This window comes from Ananas comosus, linkage group 17 (genome assembly GCF_001540865.1).
Source record: "Ananas comosus cultivar F153 linkage group 17, ASM154086v1, whole genome shotgun sequence".
NCBI lineage: Eukaryota > Viridiplantae > Streptophyta > Magnoliopsida > Poales > Bromeliaceae > Ananas > Ananas comosus.
In genome coordinates, this window is record NC_033637.1 from 3,846,490 (window position 1) to 3,870,838 (window position 24,349).

Here is a 24,349-nt window from a genome sequence, read left to right on the forward strand (position 1 = left end):
ATTTCAAATGTTATAAAATATATTGGATTATTCAAACTTCTATTTTAAGCGCTCCTTAGTCTAGAACTTTTAGTACAGTTGGATGCCGTTCTTGGAGGCCTTTCAATTAGGAAACTTTTAAGATGCTGTTGTAGAGTTAAGTATTATCTAAGGAGGCATTTTTTGAAATTGAAACTTTGAACTCTTATTTGTACATTACTAAAGTCCTATTTGAATGCAGAATACATTATTGTATAGTATTTTATTCAATTTATTGGAAGAAAAAAAAAAAACTTCAAATATCACCCCTGTGATTTCACAATTTCTCACTTTAGTATTCTGTGGTTTAAAGTGTATTAATTTAGTACCCTGTAGCTCCATCTTTCTCTTTTCGTCAGTCCTTTCGTTAACTTTTCGTTAAATCATATGCGAAAAGCTTCAGATATTTCACATATAGTTTATCAAATATTCACTTTCGTACCATTTAGTTTTAACTTTATCACTAATTTAACGAAAAAACTTAGTGAATGAGATAATAAAAAGAGAAAAATAAAACCACAGAGTACGAAAGTGATATATTTTAAACCATAGAATACGAAAGTGAGAAAGTGCGAAATCACATGAACAGTATTTAAAGTTTTTTCAAGAAAAAAATAAGAGGAAAAAAAGAGAGTTGAGGTCGACGGTGAACCGGGTGCGTGGAATAATTTCCCGGAGGAGGAATTAAAAAGCGCTTGGGATTGGGACGATAATGGATGGGGACGGGAACTCGGGAGTGTACGGCGGCGGGGGTGGTGGGAGTATGGGAGTTGGAATGCGAAATGGCCATTCGACCCACCCTTTGACCGGGGTATCCTCAGTCATCGCGCCACGTCGGCAGGGGGCCGGCTAAAATGCGCCGCGTTCGGGATCACGGGACCGCCACGCGTCCCCCCCCTCTTGGCTCGTGAGGAGAAACGTTTAGTACCGGTGCTTGGGCGCCACGTGTCCCGGTCGGATGAGCTTTGTACGACGAGGTCTGTGTAGGATGCGTCCATTGGCACGATCGATTTGACGGGGTCAAATTGCAAATTGCAACGTGCTTTGTCGTGACAAGGAAATATATTCTATATGTTCCTTCTAAAAAAAAAAAAGTTTATTTTTTCTACAAATTTTTTTTTATTATTATAATTTCAAATTTGAAACCCTGCTGCAATACCATATTGATGCAACATATTATAAGCATCTCACACTTCGTCATATTATCTAATAAATGACTATATAACTATTTTTAGATCTGTTCGTGATTTTTTTCCATCCTACACATACAGAGAGGTTTCGCCGATTGAGAATAGTCAGGTGATTGAGAACAGCCAGGTGAGGAAGACCGAATGATCCCACATCCGCTTTACTGTCTGCTTTACTACATATCACATCATCTTAGCATATCTATTTACCTACTATCGTAAAGCAACCAACGAATAACCTGCTCTCGGAACGATCACATCATCTTGGCTTATCTATTTACCTACTGTGTGTCGGGGCTGTGCCAATTTTCTACAAATGGTATTGCAGTGAACTCACACCTAAACACATTTTCCTTTCATTTTCCTTTCATGAGCCTCTTCACGAGATGCATGTGAAGGAAGGATTAGGGTTAGGCGATGAGGATGAGCTTGGAAATGGTCTACTCTTGGTCCATAAGGTAAGGGTTTGGAATAAACAAACGAGTGTGTTAAAACATGTGGGGCTACAGTTGCGGTGTTAAATAAATTAAGAAGAAGAAGAAGAAAAGAACAAGATGAATTTTAAGTTTCGAAATTTTTTAAAAAATTATTTGATGCGGAAAAATATTAATGTTTTAGTGGACTTTGTAGTCATCATATAAAAATGGTGGGAATTTAAAAACCAGTTATTTTTTTTAATTTTTTTTTGCGTTTCCTGTGCTCCGACACTACAAAGAAAAAATGTTGTATATACTCACGTTTTTTTTTTTTTTTTGACAAAACTCATTATTAAAATCACTACAAAAATATTTATCTCGTTTCACAAACAATAGAGGGGAAAAATAAAACCTAATTTCGTACGGGATACAATGCAAATGCTCACCTACGCAGGGAATGGATTCATTGCACGTAACAAAAGGGAACGGATTCATTGCATGCATCATAATTATATAAAACGAGCTTATTGTCACGGGCTTAACATTTTTTGTTGGGCCAGAGACCCTACTACGCAGAATTTTTCTAAGTCCCCGACAATACGCAACCAAAACCACTAGCCATTGCAAGCAAGGTTTAAGGACCTATTTGAACTTGCTGCGCGATATAATACTGTTTAAAAATATTCTATTTGAGCACTGCTGTTAAAAGAAGCACTACATTACGCCCCGATAAACAATTTTTCTCTGTAACATAATCAAATGTATCAATTTTAGAGTTTTTACTTTTAGAGCTTTTAACTTTTTTTTCTTTACCGAACGCTCTACTATAACAGAATCAAAAGCAGTGCCAAACGAGTCCCACACATGTGGAGCCAAAACAAAAGGATGCCCATTTTCAGATTCCCATAGATATATGGAAGGTAGCAATCTGTTTTATTAAAGACAAAAATGGACTCTGTTTTATTAAAGACAAAAATGGTAATTGGTAGCAACCAAACAACCCACAACTGTTATGGAGCGAACAAATCCTCTCAGGGCATGTTTGGTCAATTTATTTTAGGCTATGAAATCGAAATGAAATTCACCGATTTCGATAGTTGTTATTTGTTTTTCAAAAATTGAATTTCGCTTTCTATTCCACTCTGGAATGGAACGATCAAATCCATTTATAACCCAATCCAGCTTTGAACCCTGGATTGACCCATTCCAAAGTTAATTTTCAAAATCCTCTCTCATAAACACCTCCCTCCTTTCCCTTCATCTCTCTTAATCAAAACCCCCTCTCAAAATCGTAGAATCTCATTTTGATTTTCACTCTAATAATGAGCCAAATATTTTTGGATGATTTATCATTCCATTTTTCATTTCAAAACAATTCAATTTCATTTTTCACTTCTATTCCATTCATGGCGATGTTGAGAAAAACATAGCCAGGAGTGCTTAACCCAGAAGATGATAAAATTGGAGTGTGGCCAAGTCGCATGGAACAAAATATACAATTGCTATAATTCGCACCCACAATCCTAAAAGATATAATCAATTTCGCTTCGCCTTTCATGTATGCCCATTAAAAGATACAATTTGCATCTACAATCCTTAGAAACAACCACTATTTACATGTGTATTGTTGAAAAGTCTTAATCAATTCGCAGCAGGAAATAGCCTGTATACGTTTGAAGAGGCGTATGAAAATATATAGATTATTTCCGAGGAAGCACTACAAATTAACTTTCAGGGTTAATGGTGCAAATATGGGCTGAATTTTAAGGGTGCAGATGCAAATTGTAATTTTCGAAGGTCACGCACGCAAACAAGCGTATTTAGGAATCGCAAGGAAAATAATTACGTTTACGTTTCACACCAAAATGATGACAGAGATGACATCTAGTTCATGTTTCTGGCAGCATGAGAGGTTCAGTGTGAAATGAAGTTAACAATCATGCGACCGCGATGTAGTGAAATCTCTACACAGATAGAACAATATCTCCTTATCTAGCAGTAGATGTAGCACAGCATCACTTTCTAAATTTTGGATTGAAATTCTTACCGCCTCTATTGTTTCTCCCCCTCAAGAATGCAACAGTGGGGCCAAGAGCACTCCCTCTAAGCGCGCTGTACGACCATGAAGAAGTGGTGAAAGTGCTCTTATTTGGAGTCCATGTACCCCAGCCATTCTCCTGAAGCTCCGCCTTTTTCTCGTGTAAGGCCTGGTCAATTTGCTCCCAGCCCGAGCTTGGCTTGCTCCCTACATGAGAACAAGGTTATGCATGATACGCGTAATCAAATTAGAAAACAAGAATATGTTGTTTAAGACTGAAGGTTACCTGAAGGACCAGCAGAATTTTGAGCATTACTTTTTGCCATGGCCACTTCGCAGTTGCTAACTCTCGCAATGCTTTTACCCGAGGTCATTTCCTTAGTATTTTCTGGTGTTGTTCCATTTGCTTCAGCTGCCGAATCAGCTCCCTTCAGTAGCCGAACGTCGACAAGGGATGGATAATCAATCTGTCGAGGCATTCGACAATGGCCACAGTTTCAGTAATTTCTTAAAAATCGATTTAAAAAGTAAAAATGCGTGATGTACCTCTAAAGTGCCATCCTCTTTGTATAGCGAGATGTCCCATTGTAAAGCAGATTCATCTGTATCTTCCTTAGCATCAGGAAAAATTGGGTACTCCGGGACAGGTACCAGCAATATTCTCATGGATATAGGGTCATATAATATCACTTTTCCAACCTAAAACAAAGAGGTCGTAAAGAACATGGCTCATGTCTATCTCAACGAAACTTCAAGAAAAATTCCACTTGCAACTAACTATTATTTTTTACCAGACTCATATAGAAATAATTTATTGGAAATATTGATTTCAAACTAAAAAAAAGGAATAAATGAAAATTTTGTGAACTAACAAGTCATACTCGGTATGAAGAAAGCTCGGGACACCACGAGGATGACAACTCCACCAAGCGATACACAATAAGATCACCTTCCTACCAAAAAAAAGAAAAAAGGTGTTATCATCTGCAGTACACACATTATTAGAAGAGGGATTGCGGGGACAAGGGACAAACCTTGGGAATGCGAGTTAAAGGGAAAAGGCTTTCAAAATCTAAGTGCACATCAACACTTTTTCCTTGCTCAGGTATAATCTTTTCGCTGGCTGGCTCATTATAAACAACTTCAACATCATTGCTCCTGCATGAGCCCTTCTCCCTACCCCATTTCTGTCCCTTCTTCTTGCTCGCTATTCCATTCCACAGTAAAGTCTCCTGGAGAACAAAGAAATGGCACATAGAAACATACAGTAAGAGGTAACTATGGGTATAAAAATGGCCGCACATTTTGGGGATATATAAATTCTTTCAGAGAAAAATAAACAATGAATACTGTCCAAGCCAATGTACTTTACAATAATGGAGACATACCCTTGGCCCATTTAATTGCAGATTACTCGGCCCAGCATCTAATTTTGATTGCCAATTACTTGGTCCTTCATCTACAAGTAGAAAGTTTGTAAGGACTTGGAAAAAAAGAATGGATAGCAAAATCACAACAGTTAATCATTAAGACCCTGTTTGGAAGTCTGAATAAGTTATCCAAGGAAAACTTATTTGGTATAAGGATTTCCTAGTGAGATTGTAAGAAAGAAGTATGATTTTTGCTCGTTGAAAAGTATTGATATCTATGATTTGGTAGGATAGCTAAGTTATCTTATCCAAAAAAATGACTTGAAGGCCGAATATAGTATCCAATTCTAGACATTTGATCACACTCCTCATTTAACAAATGTACAAGCTTCTCAAATAAATTATGGAGAAATACCAAACAAGATATTTTTGCATCCAAATAGGACCTAAGTGTGAAATAAATTGAAATAAGATATCTGAATCTTTTGTGCTTAATACTTATCAGCTATATTCAAGCATAAATCAAGTAACACAGTTCAAGATATGATGTGCAAGTCTCAAGCATACATCACATACTTATGCCATTTGCATCACAGTTCAAGAGATGGTAACGGAAGTTATACAATAATAACATATGAGGCATATCAATGTCCACATATAAACATAGGCCCCTTGCCCAAGAGATGTGCAGAATAGACTGACAGCTTATCTTCTGGGGGAAGTTGGTAACAATGTAGAAGGCAAGTGCATAGTACCTGCAGGTTCAAATCGAATATGACCGGGTCTAACCACGATTGGAACAACTTCATCCACGGTTTCTCTATTCTCTTCCAGAGTTTGTTGCTGCAGTGGTCGGCACTGGGAGTTACTTGCCGCCTGTTGTTTTGGTGGTGGCCATTGCATGTTATTTGCTGGCGTCAAGCTCTGCGAATTCTATGGGTTTCGCAAAATTATTATAGTTAATCACCACAACTGAACATTTATTATACTTAGGAGGTGCATTTAAGGTAAATAAAAGAGTGTATAAGAAAAGGATGGATAAAAAGGCACATTTCGTCATTTCCTAATCACATACCTCCTTCATTTGACGCTTAACCTCCCTCCAATATATTCTTTTGGCCTTCTTACGAAGAGCAGTTCTGCTAGGAGCCTGAAGAAAAATATCAAAGGACAATGATCAACTTAAAAGAATCTAAGCTAAAGATGAAGCAACAAGGTAATGCAATAAAATGCTTTATGCATTTAATTTCCTTGCAGAAAAAGCATCAACTTAGATGAGCAACCTGATGGGGAAATTATATGGAAAAAAAAAAGTTATACAAACTACAACATATCATGTAAACTTGGGGACTATCCATACAGATGGCAATAAATGACTTTAGAATTACAGCGCAAACAGGTTAGAGTCTGGAAGGGAGGAAAATGCCAGAAGAACATGCTCTCCAGATGTGCAAGATCTCAAGAAGTACATCACTACATAGTTTAATAAAAACATACTTGCCTAATGCGCACAATTATAAGCAATTAAAATGCAATAGACAATATATGATGCTATTAGGAGCTAACTGACATGCCTCACAATGATCATAAATGATGCCAATTTCGGCAAATTTTGAAGGTTTTGGCCATACTTAGGTTTGTTGGCAAAGTTCAATCAAATCTAATTTGTGAAAGAAGGTAATACACAGTGAAATGACCGCTATGCAATCAGGAAATGCTTCACATTTTCTATCAGTAGAAGTATTCACTTATAGACATGGATTGACTGTCAAAGCACGCTTCCTGAAGTTCCAAGTATTTTTATTTGTTAAAGCGGACATGAGTTGTTAGCTTGTTTTGTTAAAATTTGTAAAGTTTTAGAGTTGAACAAAACTAATATAACAGCTATTCAGAACTGAATAATATTAGCACAAAATGAAATTAGCCAACAATTTAATGACTAGCAAACCTTTATGGTAGTGCCATTGGCCTGTGCTTGACATGTGTTAGCTTGGCAATTCACCTCAGCTTGATCATTTCTACAAAAGGAAATTAAAGTTAAAAAAAAAAAAGCTTTCTAGGAGTGAACACATACGGAACTTAAAAATATAAAACATGAAAAAGCAGCTGAAGTGAGGATGATATGCATTCTAATGTTGTTTCAGATTACTGCAGCAAATGACGCCACATAACCGAATTCCAAGAGGTCCTCATAACCACATTCCAAGGGGTCGTTACTCTCTATATTGGCTGCATATCCTTTCCGTATTTTGCAGCACTTAACCAATTCTTGGTACACGGATAAGCATCTTCTTTGCCCCGCTGAGTAACTTCTACGGTAAGCAATAAGAGAGATGTTGATGGCATTTTCTAAATGTTATTTCAAAACATCTACTGCGTTCACCCTTAGCGTCTTATGAAGCTTTCTTATGAACATCGACATATTCCAAGCATCTTCAATTACAGTCAATCCTGAAGTTACACTAATCAACTTCTTGACTCTGTGTTTTACCGCCAGAAACCCTTTGTTAGTTATTTGTTATATTTAACACCACATATGGGCTGGCATGAGAGATCAGAAGTCACTAAATCATAACGGATCTATATGCTATACATATGTCCACATACAACTGAATCAAAGGATTTGAGTGCCCATCAGTATAAGCCATATCCACTGTGTCGTATCGTGCCAACAAGATATCGGCACGATACAACCCCCGTACTGATGGCATAGCTCAAAACCCTCTATTCTTTAAATTAGCAAGTAATTTTCTCGATAAATTTCAAAAGATTTGATAAAAATACATAATAAATGGTTAGAATATTTTGTTGCTAAAGAAAATAAATATTTCACGCCATTATGTGTCGGCACACATGTATTTTTGTGACCGGCACGCATTCGGCACGGCGCGGCATGCACCGTGCCGACAAGTTTCCGACACAACCCCGTGCCACGGTACTTAAATCCTTGAATTGAATAACAGTGCTAAGCACACACCTCTCTCCTGTTGGTGCAGATTTGTCTGTTTCCTTGGCAACATTATCAGCTTGAGAGTCAACCAATGCATCTGATCTTCCATCACCCTTAGATGACAAATCTTTTATTTTTGACTTTTTTTTAGAAGTTTCACCCTTCTCAAAAAAGCTTTGTTTCTGTTCCTGGTGGATATTTTCAATTTCTTCAGTCATGACAATCGACTTTTCAGGATCGGCTAGTTTCTGTTTCTTCTTCCTGCATCAAAGAACATGTTCACCATGAATTAACAAAGAAACGCACGTTAAAGCAACCAAATGGTACTTGCAATTAAGAGAGAGAGAGAGAGAGAGAGAGAGAGAGAGAGAGAGAGAGAGAGTAGGCTAGAATATAGGAATATGTATCCACGAAGATAGCGGACATTCAGAGTTAAGTCTCAAGCATAGCTATGCAGAGAGTAGCTGGTCATAGCCAGATTTCAGTACACAGACATGTACCACTAAGCGACAAACTGACTCACACCAACAGGTTACATTAATATAAATAAAGGTACATAAAGCAGTTTGCAAAACCTTGATAAAGAGACGGATGTAGCTCTACTAATATATGCAAATGTTGCAAGTTCTCTATAGTGAAATCGAGTTCATTTGAAATTAATAATGTCTCAAACTATAAGTACTTAAAATAACAGTAGAAAAAATAGTATACACAGAAATGAAATTTCATTGAATTACGCACTTATCTATTTTAGATTTTCAAAGTAAACACAATAAGAACTTTCATACAGTATTGGCATTTAATTTATAGTAAAGTCAAGGGTAACTTAACAAACAATCCTAAATATGCCACCTCAAAATCTACTCTGTGCCGATAAAGGTAATATTAACTAGAAATCTTTGTTCACATTTTGCAGTGACAAATACCATTAGCTATTAACATGTTTGCAAAATAAATGAAGAATACCCATCTATTAACTAATTTAAAGGACAAAATCATAAATCAAATCAACTCTTACAAGGAAAAAGGTTCCCACAATCTCCACCCTAAAATCGCAAGTTATTTATTTTATATATTTGATAAGTACTCCACTATTTGGTTGATTGTTGAAATCATATAATTGGACGTCAATAATTCCAACTACTGCATTTGGCAATTGGACAGCTGTATGCAGTTGTCATTCATCAATTCCCTTAAATATACTTCACTGTAACACTCTAACCAAGATTATTTCGCCTGTAGGATGAAAATTTAAAACTGGGAGTTGGCAGATTGTTACTGATTCACGATATAAATATTAAGAATAAAAGTTAAATGATAAGATGCAAGATAAGTCAAATATGAATGTATCAGCACGCGGAGCTAGCAACAATAATCCAATACTTACATAAAGTTAAGGATGAACTAATAATTAAATCAAAGACGAAATTCATAATGCCAAGAAATTTCAGGATAGCAACAATATAAGTCAAAGACGAAATAATACTTCGAGCTATGGGATTTATCTGAATCTTTTCTTTTCTTCTTAGTACTTGTTCCCTCGTGTGTACAAGTTGCATTTATGTCTTGATGCTCTGATCCACCCTGTTCATCTTTGCCTTTGCGTCTGCCAACATCGTCTTGGGACTCGATGGCCAGAATTTCACCATTAGAGAGGATGGGCTGCTTCTCAATTATCTCAGAATCTTGAATGCAATGCACATCATCAGGTATATCAGCAATTTCCTTCTTCTTGCAAACCTTCTTTCTCACTCTGGTAAAAGGGAGAAGAATACCCATGGAGAACAACAGCTTGATAAATCACTCAAGCTATTCATTAAAAGACACTTTAGAAGTTAGAACCCTTTATGTTTACTAGCAATAGCTAGGTGGAGCAGTTAGAGCCTCTAAAACAACTTAATTCCTAGAGAGAGCATCAGAATGAAACCAATATTACCAATAAAAAATAAGATCCTCCATTCTAGAGCACTTTGGTTCTCAAGTTAGATGTCGGCAGCGTTAAAAAACTAAGGACAGGACAGAAAGAAATCAATTCATAGTAGTGGATAAAACATTAGAATGAAATTCGGATTTGGGTAGCTTTCCAGTGATCAGCAAATCATTATCAGTAATACCATAACAACATAATTATTGAATCAATTTCAGCAGAATGAGTTAAGTAATAATGGGGTAACTTGATCTACACTGAAAATAATCATTCATGCTCCAACATGATGTTCTATGGAAGAATATGAAATAAAATGCACCGAAAGTTTAAATAATGCTTATAATCTATGTATGCTCTTCCACAGGATTCTAGGATAAATTAATTCAAAGCTAGAAACTCCAGTTATGATAAATTGAACTAGTGATAACAAGCTTCCCCAGAAACCTATCTACAAGTGTAAATACTTTGGCGGTAAGATCTGTTCCAAGATTTTAAGCAATCACACAGAATCTCAATACATAGAATCAGTCAATCTCTAATAATCCACACTATCACAATGATGCAATTTGGTAACCTCAGCTGTCTACACTTCAAATGGTTGTTTTGTCGTAAGAATCTACCAAAATATAAAAGAAGACCATTTGGAAACTTTATTACCTTATAATATCTTTGTCCCTGAAAATGCATGTTGATTCGAATGATGGTAGGACAAATTCATCCATCTGCCACAAAAAAACCTTGATTACTATGTAAATGCCACCATCTTTTGCATAATACATACTATCAAAAAGAAATATATATTAGCTCATGAGATCAAAAGATTACTGTTCTGTGCTGCATACGTAGGTAAAAACAAAAAAAACAAAATATGTTCTGAAGATATTAGCAAGGTCCTTAATGTCTCACATTAAATCTGGTTAAAAAATCCTAACTACAAATAATAAAGTAGCTTAACAGTAAACAAGTCTCCATGTTTTTTGGTAAATAACTATATTTGGCCATCTTTCTTACCTGAAATTTTCATCTTAGCAAACAATTACAGGAATTTCATCATAATTATTTTAGCTTTCAATATCATAAAGCGAAATATATGAGATAAAATGTAGTAACCTAAGAGTTTTGAAGTAAACGCATGCATGGGTGCTAGGGTATAGAGCTCCACAATCTCATGCAACGACTGTTTGGAGCGCAACGTGAAAGTCAGAGATCGTATTTGCAGAGCATACAGATGTGAGATGCAAACATGAATTACATTATGGCGAGGAGTAGCGACTTCTTTCATGGTACGCATGATTGCATAAAGTTGAGTTCTTGCAACTCGGCACCTCAGCACACTCGAATTCAATCTCACCAAACAGACTCTTAAGTTTTGTAAATGCTAGAGCAGTTTATTAGCCAACACGAAACTTGCACATGCATTAACTAGACTTGAAAAATGGCACTGAAAGCAAACCATTTTCAACACCGATCTTTAGACAAGTATACAATTTTTTAAAAACAACTAAATCCTCACTGCTAAAGTAAACTTCCATAGCTTTTCATCAGTTAAATCCTGATCTTTTAGAACAAAATGTGCAATCATCTAACTGAGAGTAAATAAGATTATGATCCTGCAGTGCAAGTGAACTCACAAAAGAGTATTCAGACGAATCGTAAGACATTTACATGAAAACTAGATTTTGAGCATGAATGCACCATTTATCACTCAAAAAAGCATACATATACTACAAATAAACATCCGAGATAGCAAAATACAGTAAGAGAAAAAAAAGGGGGAAATGCACCAAGCAAAAAAGGAAGCCCCTTTTTTAACCCAATCTGATGCCTCGTGCATCTCAAAACCACTACCAAGGGTAACATCACCAAAACCCAAAACTACTAACCTACATCAAAACCCCCAAAAAGGAGGAAGCCCCAAGGGGGGGGCCATTGTTTACAATTACTCTTACTCACCGAGAGGACGAGGCCATCGGGGCAGGCGCGACGGAGGCGGAAGCGGCGCGAGACGTGGTGGGCGAGGTCGGCAACGGTGGCGATCCCGGGGCGGAGGAGGAGCCAGCACCGCCGCAGCCCCTCCGCCCTCTGCGACCTCGTGAGCATGCGGCGATCGTCGAACACCACGCGGACCCTCACCGGCCCCTCCACCTCCCCCTCCATGGCGTAGAGGCTAGAGACAGAGGGGGACAAGGCGAAGAGGGAGAAGCGTGGGTGGGAGAGAGAGAGAGAGAGAGAGAGAGAGAGAGAGGAGAAGAGGACGCTTTGATTGGGGTTTTTGCTGTTAAAACCCTTCAAAACAGAGGTGGTTTTTTTTAAAGTGCGCAGGTAGTGGCCTTGTACTCCTCTGGAAAGATGCGCCAAGTGTTTGCTATTATGCAGCATCGGTGAGAGCCTTGTTTGACTAGTTTGGAAAACATTTGCAAAAGCAAACCTTTCCTTTTATCTTCTTGTTTTTTTTTTTTATTTCTTTTTAGGTAAAAGAATATATAACTCATCTGAATTATCATTCATTTTAAATCAACTATAAATTTTTAAATATCTTAATTTACTATTTTATTTTTTTATTTAATTTGAATCAGTGAGCAGTATTTTGAACGAAAACTTTGAATACTTTTTTATTTATACTAGTTGAGTGTACGTGCAAATATACGTAATAATTATTTTAATTTATTTTAAATTAATATAAATTTACACATTATATTTATTTACAATTTTATTATTTATAAATTCATATATTATACTTTATTAAAAATATTTGTAATATTCTATATTTTTTTAATTTATATATATTAAATATTTTTATATATTTTTTGATTTCTGATGATCTAAAATTTAAATATGTGTTTTAAACAAAAAGCATCAAAATTTAATTCATATTTATTTCAAAATTTAAAATTTAATTTTGATCCGCTATAATTAAAATTTTTGGATAAGAATGCTATTTTTTAACAGATTAATCATAATCGTTCGTTATTATTTGAGATTTTTTTAATTAAGTGAATCATTTATTTTTAATTGACACAACCTTCCGTAGGATTGAATTTATAGATGGATAAAAAATGCTATTTTTTAACAGATTAATCATAACCGTTCATTCTTATTTGAGATTTTTTTAATTAAGTTATCATATCCGCAGGAAATATAGGGAATATTTTTTTATTCCTTTTTAGATTTCGTCGGTTATTGTTGAAATTCTTATACGCTTTTATATATATAATATAGATTTATAGGTTTAGATGTTATACTTCATACAATTCTCACAACAATAAATTTACTAAACTAAATAATTAATTTAAAATTTGAAGTCAAAATATTATTGACCGGCTCAAATCAAATAAACAGAATGATTGAACGGTGATTTAGTAAGAGAAAAAATTTACAGCTAATCAACTCAAAATGGTTTATAAATCTGAAAAGTTCAATATAGTTTTTACTTATTTAAAATATTTATTTGAAAATAAAGAAACAAAAATTTGTTGGTAATTTTTTATTGCTTTCGAAGACTTTGTTTAAATAAAAACTGTTATTCATTTATTTGGCTAGAACGCATAACAAAATAACTAATCAGGATAATGCAGAAAAAAATTTTATATTGATGTATTAAATGATACAGAATTAATGGTTAGATAAAAAAAAAGATAAAGTAAGTCCAAGTTTCCTTTTTTTCGGTTTGACGTACAATGAATGTAGTATAAAATAATTGTGGGGATATAATATATTTTTGATTTGTAGAAAAATAAAAGAAAGAATAATAGAAGAAAATGAGAAAAAGTAAGGTGTTTTTAGTTTTAAGTAAACAAAAATGTGTGTTCTTCTTAAAATTATTTTTTCGAAAAGTTTTTTAAGCAGTATTAGATATCTGAGTAAGGGCAAGTTTAGTATTAAGGTCCATCTAATTTCAATTGATAAAATAAAATTAGAGCAAAATATATATAAGGATATACTTTTATGTTTGCCGATGAAATCGTAAAAAATACATCATAACCTATTAATTGCGACACATGATACGGGATAATACGTACGGAAACATATAAATATTATTTCATCATATTTTTTTTACGGCATGTAATATAATCTTTCCGGAATCTCAAATGAAGTATAAAGATTTCTTCAGATAAATAGCATAGTATGACCCATCGGCTCAGAGAAAGTCTATTATGTCACACTTTTATTACTTTATCAGTAGTAAGTCAATTATATTTCTCTTCTTAAGAGAAAAATATAATAAAAATAATCTTTTATTACTCGTGATCAAATGAATCCAAGAGGACAATCGTATTGGTTGGGATGCCACGTCAATAACATAACTATGCATTCTAAATATTATCGTTCCTAGGATGTCAACTGATTAGATTCAGGGTGAATTTTCAAAATACCCAAATCCGAATCCGAACCGGACTGTAAAGCTGAAATTCGAATTCAAACCCGAATTCAATGGATTTAAAAATTCATATCTAAATCCGAAATCCAACAAAAAATTGGAAACCTGAATCTGAGACCAAAAATCCAAAAATCCAAATAAAAAATAATTATTCCTGTTTTTTATATTTCAAAATATATTACATTAAGTTTAAATTTTAAATATAAAATCAAGTATAACATCAAATATTTATACATTATATAGGCTTCGTTTGGGATTGCGGAAAAATTACGTTACGTGCGGTGAAAAACGACGACGAAAAAATGCCTTATTTATTTCCGTACGTAAGCATATTGCGGTTAATCGGTTACGATATATTTTCTGCGGTTCCATCAGAGTACGAAGAAGCATATCTTTATATTCTTTTTTCAACTCCATTTTATCTAATAATGTTAGATCTACCTCAATACCAAACTAAGCCATAGTGTAAATTCAATTCAGGTTCAAGTCGGGTTTGGGTTTGGGTTCAGATCCGATACAAACAAAATCCATTTGCAAATCCAAATCCGCCGGATCTTCGTTTTTAATATCCGTATTCGAAGCTAAATATCCATTTAATATCAAATAAATCCGTTCCGTTTGGATTCAGATAAGAGTTTGGATATCTAAACCCGCTGACATCTCTAATCGTTCCACTCGAGATGGATCGGGTTGAGAGCTCCAGTGATCCGTATCCAATTGCATCGCTACTTCGTCCGTGGTATCGGCTCTCCGAAGGTGGATTCGCTCTTATCGGATCTTGTATTCGCGGGAAGGAGTCCAAATTACCCGCTTCTTGCTGCACCCGCGAACGTCTCCATCTCCCTCGTGGCACTTCCCAATTATTTAATATTCGGAAATGCCATGAGAGCCCTAAAAAGTCCCCAATAAATTCCTGATATATTAGTGAGGCTAAATTGCACTTTTTGTCCGTAAACTACGAAGCCGTGATATTTCAGTCCCCAAACTCAAATTTTATAAATTATCCCAATTTAATTTGATATTGTAATTTAGTTGATTGTATGTTGGCGTTTTGCTGATACGATAATATGATAACATTTTAATTACTACCACTTTATCGACTACAGTAGTCGCATATTATTATCATATTAGCGATACATTACAATTCGATCAAATTAATTAGACTATAGGACTATTACAACTATTTTAAAAATATAAGTAAAAAATTATGTTAAATTAAATTTTGGAGACCAAAGTGTGGCACTTGCGGACCAAAAGCATAATTAGCCTACTGGTCAACTGGTCATTGTCCAACACCTTACATGTTAAATTTTATTTTTTTAAAAATATAAAAAGATTAGCTTATATATAAATTAATAGTTTACAAAAAAATTATAACATAATTATCTACTTAATACATAATTTTATTTATTTTAATGAAAAACAAAGAAAAGAACAGAAATTTGTTTGTAACTAATCAACAAATATGCAACAAATCTCTTTTTTTTTTCCTATTTTTTCTCACGACAACTTAGTTTAATTTAAAATTTAATTTTTAAAATTTATCTCTCAACTTTTGAATAGATATTTTTATTTTTGTAATACAGGATATTGGTTAAATAAATATGGAGACCTCTTTGTCCATAGACCATTCCACAATGGCTAATTTAACCTTCAAATTTTTTTTTTCTTTCCATGCCTCCTTAAATTTTTAAGTATCTTTGTTCAATTTTTTTACTAGTTAAATCAATTATTTAAAAAATTTAATAACTATATTGGCTAGACATTATTACTTATTTTAATTTAATTTACTAAAAATCAACGACAAAATCAAAAATAAAAAACAAAGAAATGTCAATTGAGATTAAAATAAAATCGAGGGGCCATTTCAAAATAGTCTATAGGGCTTTTTTTGCAGATAGCCCCCTTACAAAATTTTTTTTTAAATTTGGCCCTGTCAAAAATTTATTTGCAAAAATGGCCCTGCTTCCGCCACGCAAGCGCCACGTCAGCGCCACGCGGGCGGGACTGGGCCAGATGGTTAAGTTGAACACGGTGAATCATTCACCGTGTTCAATACAAAGTTTTTGTATTGGACACGGTGAATGATTCACCGTGTCCAATACAAAATAGCTATTTGTATTGGACACGGTGAACCATTCACCGTGTCCAATACAAATAATTCGACACGGTGAATCGTTCACCGTGTCTAATACAAATACCTCCAACTTAGCTATTGTTGGGGTATTTGTATTGGACACGGTGAACCATTCACCGTGTCCAATAGAAAAATCTTGTATTGAACACGGTGAATGGTTCACCGTGTTCAACTTAAACATCTGGGCCCGCCCTGCCCGCGTGGCGCTGACGAGGCGCTGGCGTGGCAGGGGCAGGACCATTTTTACAAATAATTTTTGGACGGGGCTATTTTTGCAAATAAAATTTGTCAGGGGGCTATTTGCAAAAAAAACCCTAGTCTATAAAGTGAGGTTACTAAATATTAAAAAAGCACCGTTTGTGGGTACGCAAAGCATTTCCCTTATTAGTTATTACTCGCTTATTAGCTGAGCTTAGTTTTTATTTATTTTTATATAAAAAAAAAAAAATTAGAGTTTCTCCCACTCAAACAGTGCCTATAAAAGAGCCCAGTGTACTGTGTCTTCTTCCACCTCGCTCCCCATTCCCAAACCCCATCTCCTCAATTTTTTTTTTTTTTATTTTTTTGCTGTTTCCAATCGCCATGAGACCACCTTTGTTGCTCCTTGTTCTTTCCCTCACCTTCTTCTTCCGCAGGTTTGTGGTGTTCCTATTTTTTTATTTTTTTTTTTGGAAACATGGTGGTGCCTTATCACTTGTACCAAATTTTTGGTGCCATATTTGATTATTTCCTTGCTTAAGAATGTATTGTAGACGCTGTAATTACTGATTACTTATTTTGAATTTTTTTTCACTTTTATTCCCTGAAATGAAATGGAATTAATAAAAATTTCTCACCTTTTTTTTTAAAAAAAACGAAGTGATTTTTAATTTTCACTGTTTCTTGGTTTAATTTTGTTGTATCCTGTGAGGGGTTGAGTTGAAATTGTGTTGCTGTTCTGTTACTGTTCTGAAACGGCATCTGAATGGAGAAGCGCATTCAAGGAGTGTTATTAAGATCCTTGTGATTACTGACTGTCCTGTTTGACCTTGTTTTACTGTTTGATGAAGTGCTGTCTGAACAGTTTTAGTGTTAACAGAAGAAGAAGAAGAAGAAGCACTTTTTTCAGAATCTCTCCATCAACCACTTTCTGTGGGACAAATAGGACCCAAACAAGCACTCTATAATGGAGTTATAATTTTCACAAATTGCAGCTTTTGCTTCTAACACTGTTCTTTCTATCATTATTAGACCTAGTTTGGCGGTGTCCAAAAAGATCCGAAAGAGGGGAACCTTCATTAGAGAGAAAGCTTCTTTGGTGGGGATTCATGTCGAAAATAAATATTAAGGGCTTTGTTCTCTGGTATCTTAAGTTTTTGAAGAAAAATGATTGTTTCAATAATTTAACATGGTACCAGAGCAGGAGGTATTGAGTTCGAGTTTTGCCATGCTCCTCCCTTCATTTCATTTGCTCCTATTTATTAGTTCAAGTCACATCTTGAGCCTATCAAAAGTTAACGTGAGGAGGAGTGTTAAATATAAATATTGAAACCACTAATACTTCACATAATGTAGCAATTCCCACCACCATTTTGTACCATCAGAACAGTGGAACTCTGTAGTGCTTTCGGGTATCCAGGAGGCTCTAAAATATCAAAGGGGTTGTGTTTGGAGAATGCATTCCCAAATTAGGCCTTCGACGAAGAGAATGTGATCTGCCACCTTCTGATCAGCAAAAATGCCGAAAAAAAAGAAGCATTATAACTGGCAAGAAGAAGCCATGTAGTGAAATTTCATCTATGCTTTCTTGATGTATGGGTGTGTGTGTGTGTTTTTTTTTTTTTTTTTTTTTTTTTTTGGAGAGAAAGATAGCATGCTACCGCTTCATTTAATTGGGAGGTGAATTTAGCTATAGAGCTATAGAATGAGGCAACCAAGCGTCAGGAAAAAAAAAATAGCACAATAAGAGAGCCAAAGGTTTCTGAGCAAGCAAATATCTGCTATGAGTTGTCTTGAGGAGATGGGGTGTGTATTTTTATTAGTAGATGAACCTCTTGGCATCATTATTACAACAATTTCAGGACTTTTTCTAAGTCAAGTGAAGACTGGGGGCTTGCGAAGTTGCCGCCAAGAGGGTGGAATTCTTATGATTCCTTTTCATGGGTTGTTGATGAAGCTGCTTTCCTGTACAATGCTGAGGTTGTGGCTCAAAGACTACTACCTTATGGCTATGAGGTTAGATACATGTCACAGAAGCCACTAAGTTATGATATAAAAGGCCGTAAAAAGTTTCATTACTTTCTTCTTTGACAATTTTTTCATGTAGTATGTTGTGGTGGACTTCCTCTGGTATCGAAAGAATGTGGATGGAGCGTATGTAGATTCTTATGGTTATGACTCCATTGACGAATGGGGGCGGCCTTTTCCCGACCCTGAGAGATGGCCATCCTCAAAAGGTGGCAAAGGTTTTTCTAAGGTGGCGCAGAGGGTTCATGATATGGGGTTGAAATTCGGCATTCATTTGATGAGAGGGATAAGTACACAGGCTGTCAATGCGAATACGCCTATCTTAGATGTTCATACGGTATTCTTTCTCTTTTAGTTTACATCTTTTTGAGGCCAACGGTTATGTCCAGACTCTGCAACATGATTTATACATTGGGGTACGATTACAAGTGTTTTTTTTTTAAAAAAAAGCTATCTCTGCTGGAATCTCCTTGAAAGTGATCAAAGAATATAGCTGAACTAGATCATGATTTCTTTTAAAAAAATCTAGCTTTATAAGTAGAACGTTACTCAAATTATTTAATAAATCTATCTCAGGAGCCTTGTAAGAACTGGTTGTAGAATTTGGCCAAATCTTCCATAAAACCTTCCTCAATTGTTTTTTCTACTACATGTCTGCGATATTAGTGGAGCTGGCTCGGTAAATGATGATAATGATGACATGTGCTTACTGAGATAATAATAAATAATCTATCTCTTAGTCTCATGATTGGTCAGTTAAGTTATATGTCTGCATTTATTTTTCTTTTTTTTTCAAAAAATTTCCAAAAATTGAACTTTATCTGCGTGATTCATAAGTCCCTATGTCATGCTATAAGTTGCTGCTTACATATCAATATGTCATGCCATAGGAATGTTTTCATTAGAATCATGTCCTTTTGTTTTGAAGGGACGTGCTTATAAGGAGGCTGGTCGACACTGGCGGGCAAATGAAATAGGCCTGAAGCATAGGACTTGTGCATGGATGCAACATGGATTTATGAGTGTTGACACCGATTTAGGAGCTGGAAGAGCATTCTTAAGATCTCTATATCAACAACTAGCTGAATGGGGTGTTGACTTTGGTACTAAATTTAACACTACTTTTTCCTTTTAATTTTTTAAGATATGACGGAAGTGTCAGATGGAAATCTACCTTATAAATGTATACCTGGAAGGGAATTCACCGATCAATTTAGAACTTAGTATAATGGTAAAAGCATGGTGCATAACTTCTTGTTCTTTGAGAAACAAAACAATGAAGCTAAAATTGGGCAAAGAATATAATGCTCTAATTTTGTGTTATCTGGGATTAATCTCTTTTATGTCTTTGCTTTTCTGTCTCCTCAGTGAAACTTGATTGTGTCTTTGGAGATGACATAGATACGAAAGAAATAATTACCGTCTCAGAGGTACATAAGAGCTGTTAGGAGATAATATTCTTCTGAAACTCGATGCATTTCTAGAATCAGCTTGATATGTTGATTTTGCAGCTTCTAGAAGAGATTGATCGCCCGGTGGTGTTCTCTCTTTCTCCTGGAACTAGTGTGACTCCTTCCATGGCAAAGGGCATCAGTAGTTACGTAAACATGTATAGGATAACCGCAGATGATTGGGATACGTGGCCTGATGTTACAACCCACTTTAACATATCAAGGTAATGATGGGTTTGGTTGATTTTCCTGAAATTTTGGCTTGAATTATTTTAGTTGATGTCCTGCATTTGTATTGCATTGTTTAGCTAAGCTTTAGCTCTTTTCAGGGACTTTGCTGCTGCCAAGAAAATTGGTGCTAAGGGGCTTCGTGGAAGGTCGTGGCCTGACTTAGACATGCTGCCACTAGGGTGGCTTACTGATCCAGGTCATTTCATACAAGTTCCCTGGGTTAATTCAGACATGTTAATAAAAGACCATCTGTGTACGCTATTATAATTACATAAATGGTAAGGAAATAAAAGTAAAATTAACTTGACTTCAATCCACATTATAAATATCGCCAGATGAAAAAGGTCAAGTTTCTACTTCTTTTAATTCTTCCAAAGTAATATCATTTTAGATAGAAATTTGATCTTTTGAATATTAATGTGTCGTTTCTCAAATTTTGTAGCTTAAACTTACGAATGATGACTATAGTTTGGGCATCTCAAATCTACTCATTATTTTTCACTAATTATGTCTTTCGGTAACATAAGATGCTTTAAGAATGTCGGATTTTTCACGCAGATTCTGCATCAGAATTGTAGGTTGCTAGGTGCTGCTCCGAGCAGCACAAGTAGCTCAAATAAACCATGTATACATGCATACTATGTAGATGAACTAGATACACTCTAATTTGTGGAACCGGTGGAATTTGTAATGTATTTAGCTTAAACAAATTTCTTTCTCTAAGGTGGAATGATATGTCATTGTGTAATAGTTCGTTTGGAAGAGGAAATTACTAAGATAGCAACGATTCCACAATGTACCCATGTGGTGTTGTATCTGGCTCATGGATACATCCCTTCCTTTGAGAAAATATTGTATTTATCCTGCACTTTCCGAAGCTCCTACTAGTCGGAGCCTCGTGAGTTCAGTACCTTTGGAAGTACTTTGCTTTGCCAAGTACGCCATTAATAATGATTTTGCTATTTAAACTCCAAAGCCAATCATCCATACGTTTTCTTTTTTTTTTTTTTTTTTACTTTTTTTTGCTTTTCACTTTGGTTTCCTGTTGTATTATACTGCCAACACAATCTGTTTTTCGGTGATAATATTACCAAGAATGTTCTTCACAATCAAATAATAGGTGTACGACAAGGCCCTCATAGGAAATGCAACCTAACTCTTGATGAGCAGAGAACCCAGGTGTGTATAATATTTATGCCTATCCTTTTGTAATCTATAGCCTCAATTATAAAGATGGCACATGTATATTGCTGATTATCGCCCTGCAGATGACACTATGGTCGATGGCTAAATCTCCCCTCATGTTTGGAGGAGATCTGAGACACATCGATCAGGCTACATTCAGACTCATTACAAACCCTACATTATTGGAGATAAATTCTTATAGTGATAACAATAAGGAGGTAATTAATTTATTACAACTTCTACCCTTCTAGATTTTTTGGATAAGAGATAAGTATATTTACTCATTACCTTGTTTTCACATTCAGTTTCCCTATGTTTTCTCAACGGAGAATCAAAGGCGTGAAATCCATTCTCTTCAGAAGATGGAGAATCAGGCCAATTCATACATACGTGAGGAGACAGTACTTGGACTAGTCAGCTGCAATGATGAAAAAGCTAAAGGCTGGTTTGTTGCCTCTCACGATGGAAACTCGGACTATATGTGTTGGAATCATGACGTGAGAAGAAGTGATAGTCTTCCATATTGTGTAGCAAAGAAGAAGCCTCTTTTGTCGTCGTATGCACCACTCTAATTGGATTTTTTTTTTTAATCAGAAATAGTATACGTGACCTAAGTTCTTTACTGAAACGACCATCTGTTCTTTCCATAGGTATGAAGATACTACACGCATTTGGCAATACCAAGAAAAGTTTCAACTAGTAGCTAATGAGACTACGGATGCTTGTTTTCACGGGTCTGTGAATAAAAAGCATACAGCATCAGCAGAGCGAAGCACATTGGTATCTGATTGCTGGTGGCATGCCAACCAGGTTCGTTGCTAATATGATTTAATGGTGAATGGATTTTGTCTTCTTGTGAGATGCACAAGTTATTACTTCACGTCACTCATTATTGTCGTGTTGCTCATGCCCTGTCATATGTACTTATGAGATACCATATACCACAGCCAGATAATTCAGTATTGTCTCTCTGGTTTCCAGCTACTTCAGAATTGTTTATTCAGTGTTAGTATTTAGACAGAATGAAGAATAGCAGAAGAGTTTCGATTTAGGAAGACAATTTCTGCAGTTAAAGAAGAAAAGAAGAAAAGAGTCTCTTCAAAAGAAGAAAAAGAAGAAAAGGGTCAGCAAAATATTTTAGCGGTTTATTATGACTTGCTGTAACAGTCAGCAAAACATTATAGTGTTGATTATGATTTCTAGTCTGAGCTTAGTAGTAAATCAATGTGTTTCAACCAATTACCCAATGCACGAACGAACGCAATTATATTGCTACCTAGTCAGGTCCCATCATACAGATGGTCTTATGCATGTAAGGTGATTGAGATGGGCATGCATTTTCGTATTTCCTCACAATTTCTTGTTCATGTACGATAGAATTATGGGATATTAATATACAAGTCCCTCTGTATTCCAATACTTTCTAAAATGTCTCTTGATGAGTTTTCTAGACAAACTAGCAGTTGAAACTTTTATGCAACTTTGAACTGCAGGTGTGGAGGTTAAATGATAATGGAACCCTTGAAAACAGCTACTCAAGCTTGTGTGCAACGGTGCGCTCCAAGAAAGGTGACAAACTATGTTGCATACTACTTTGGTTAGCTTGGCTCACCTTTCATGATGGAACTAAATAATTGACGAAATTTCTGATGCAGGGAGCTTCATCACTACAGGAATCCGTTCTTGGATCGCGACTGGAAGAAGAGGTTAGTTATTCCGTCATATCTTTCCTATTATTGAAATGAATCATGCAAAAAGTAATATAGATTAATGCGCTAGTTTCGCAATTTACTTCTGGGTAGAATAATAATACCTGCTCTCCCCTTAAACAAGAAAACGAAATTCCTATTATTGAAGTTTCTATCAGTTAAAGTTTAGCAGAACTTTGCATAAAGTTGAACATGAAGCCCTTTCCTTCCCCCTGTTTGCTCATGTAGTGGTTGTATTACTTTTCTAGGAGAAATATACCTTTCATTTTTCAACCTCAATCCGGTGAGCACAGTAATAAGCGCGAGAATATCGGACTTGAGGAAGGTTCTCGATAGCAGCTTCTTCCGCAGGGGTTCGTGTAGCGGTAAAGAGGTTTGGAGCGGAGAGAGCCACAGCCTCGTAAAAACTAAGCTGTCGGTGACGGTTAAGAAGCATGCTGCAGTGCTGTTTGTTCTGAACTGTTGAGAGACCCAATATTTGCTATGAACTTGCATCATTTTATTTATTTTTTCATTCAGATCTTAGTTTTGGTAGATTAGTTGCTTGGTCCTAGAATATGTTTAGAAGCAATAGATTCCTAGAATTAGTGAAAAGGCTCACCACCCATGAAGAGCAAATCTTTCACCATTGAAGGATAATTGATGAATACACATGGGAGTAGTCTTTTTTTATTTATTTATTCTTTTCTCTCTAAGAAGTAAAAAACTTCTCTGCAACTGTCGAACTGGACTCTTGTGAACCAGTAAGATTTTGGGGAAGTGATTATTTTCTCTTGAGATTTTTATTTTTAAGACAATTGGATTCTCCAAGGAGCCCATAGGTTTTTTTTTAACATATTAACCCTGTTCTTTATTTTCTTCCCTCTTTTGGCAAGTTTTCTCGCTTTTTGCACCAAGACAAAACAATCCACCATGATATGCTTGTTCACCTTTTTTTTAAAATTTTTTATTTTCCCCTTACCACTCTACCCAGTGAATTTCAAATATCTGGGACCATCAAAGACCATTGTTGATCATTTTCTTAAAACTATTGAGCTTTATTTGCATTCTATTCAAGATTATTAGGTAAGGTAAAAACGCACGAAACTTGAAAGGTTGAGCAGTAAAATTAAAAGTTTGAAAAGTT

General features: G+C 35.4%; 2 protein-coding genes across 2 annotated transcripts; one reads left to right on the forward strand and one right to left on the reverse strand.

Moving 5' to 3' along the window:
* On the reverse strand, nt 3,441-12,262 carry LOC109723444 (coilin). The gene is made up of 13 exons (XM_020251801.1): nt 11,860-12,262; nt 10,564-10,628; nt 9,466-9,732; nt 8,007-8,240; nt 6,978-7,047; nt 6,105-6,179; nt 5,785-5,962; nt 5,048-5,118; nt 4,694-4,891; nt 4,541-4,612; nt 4,206-4,358; nt 3,946-4,126; nt 3,441-3,866 (listed from the first exon to the last, which is right to left on the reverse strand). Exons 1-13 carry the CDS (start codon nt 12,061-12,063, stop codon nt 3,637-3,639), a joined length of 1,998 nt encoding a protein of 665 aa, XP_020107390.1. The 5' UTR covers nt 12,064-12,262; the 3' UTR covers nt 3,441-3,636.
* LOC109723280 lies at nt 16,900-24,020 on the forward strand. The gene is made up of 14 exons (XM_020251603.1): nt 16,900-17,056; nt 18,482-18,635; nt 18,727-18,984; nt 19,576-19,750; nt 20,016-20,077; nt 20,159-20,322; nt 20,428-20,525; nt 21,450-21,508; nt 21,598-21,732; nt 21,820-22,070; nt 22,165-22,324; nt 23,008-23,083; nt 23,170-23,220; nt 23,472-24,020. Exons 1-14 carry the CDS (start codon nt 17,004-17,006, stop codon nt 23,687-23,689), a joined length of 1,914 nt encoding a protein of 637 aa, XP_020107192.1. The 5' UTR covers nt 16,900-17,003; the 3' UTR covers nt 23,690-24,020.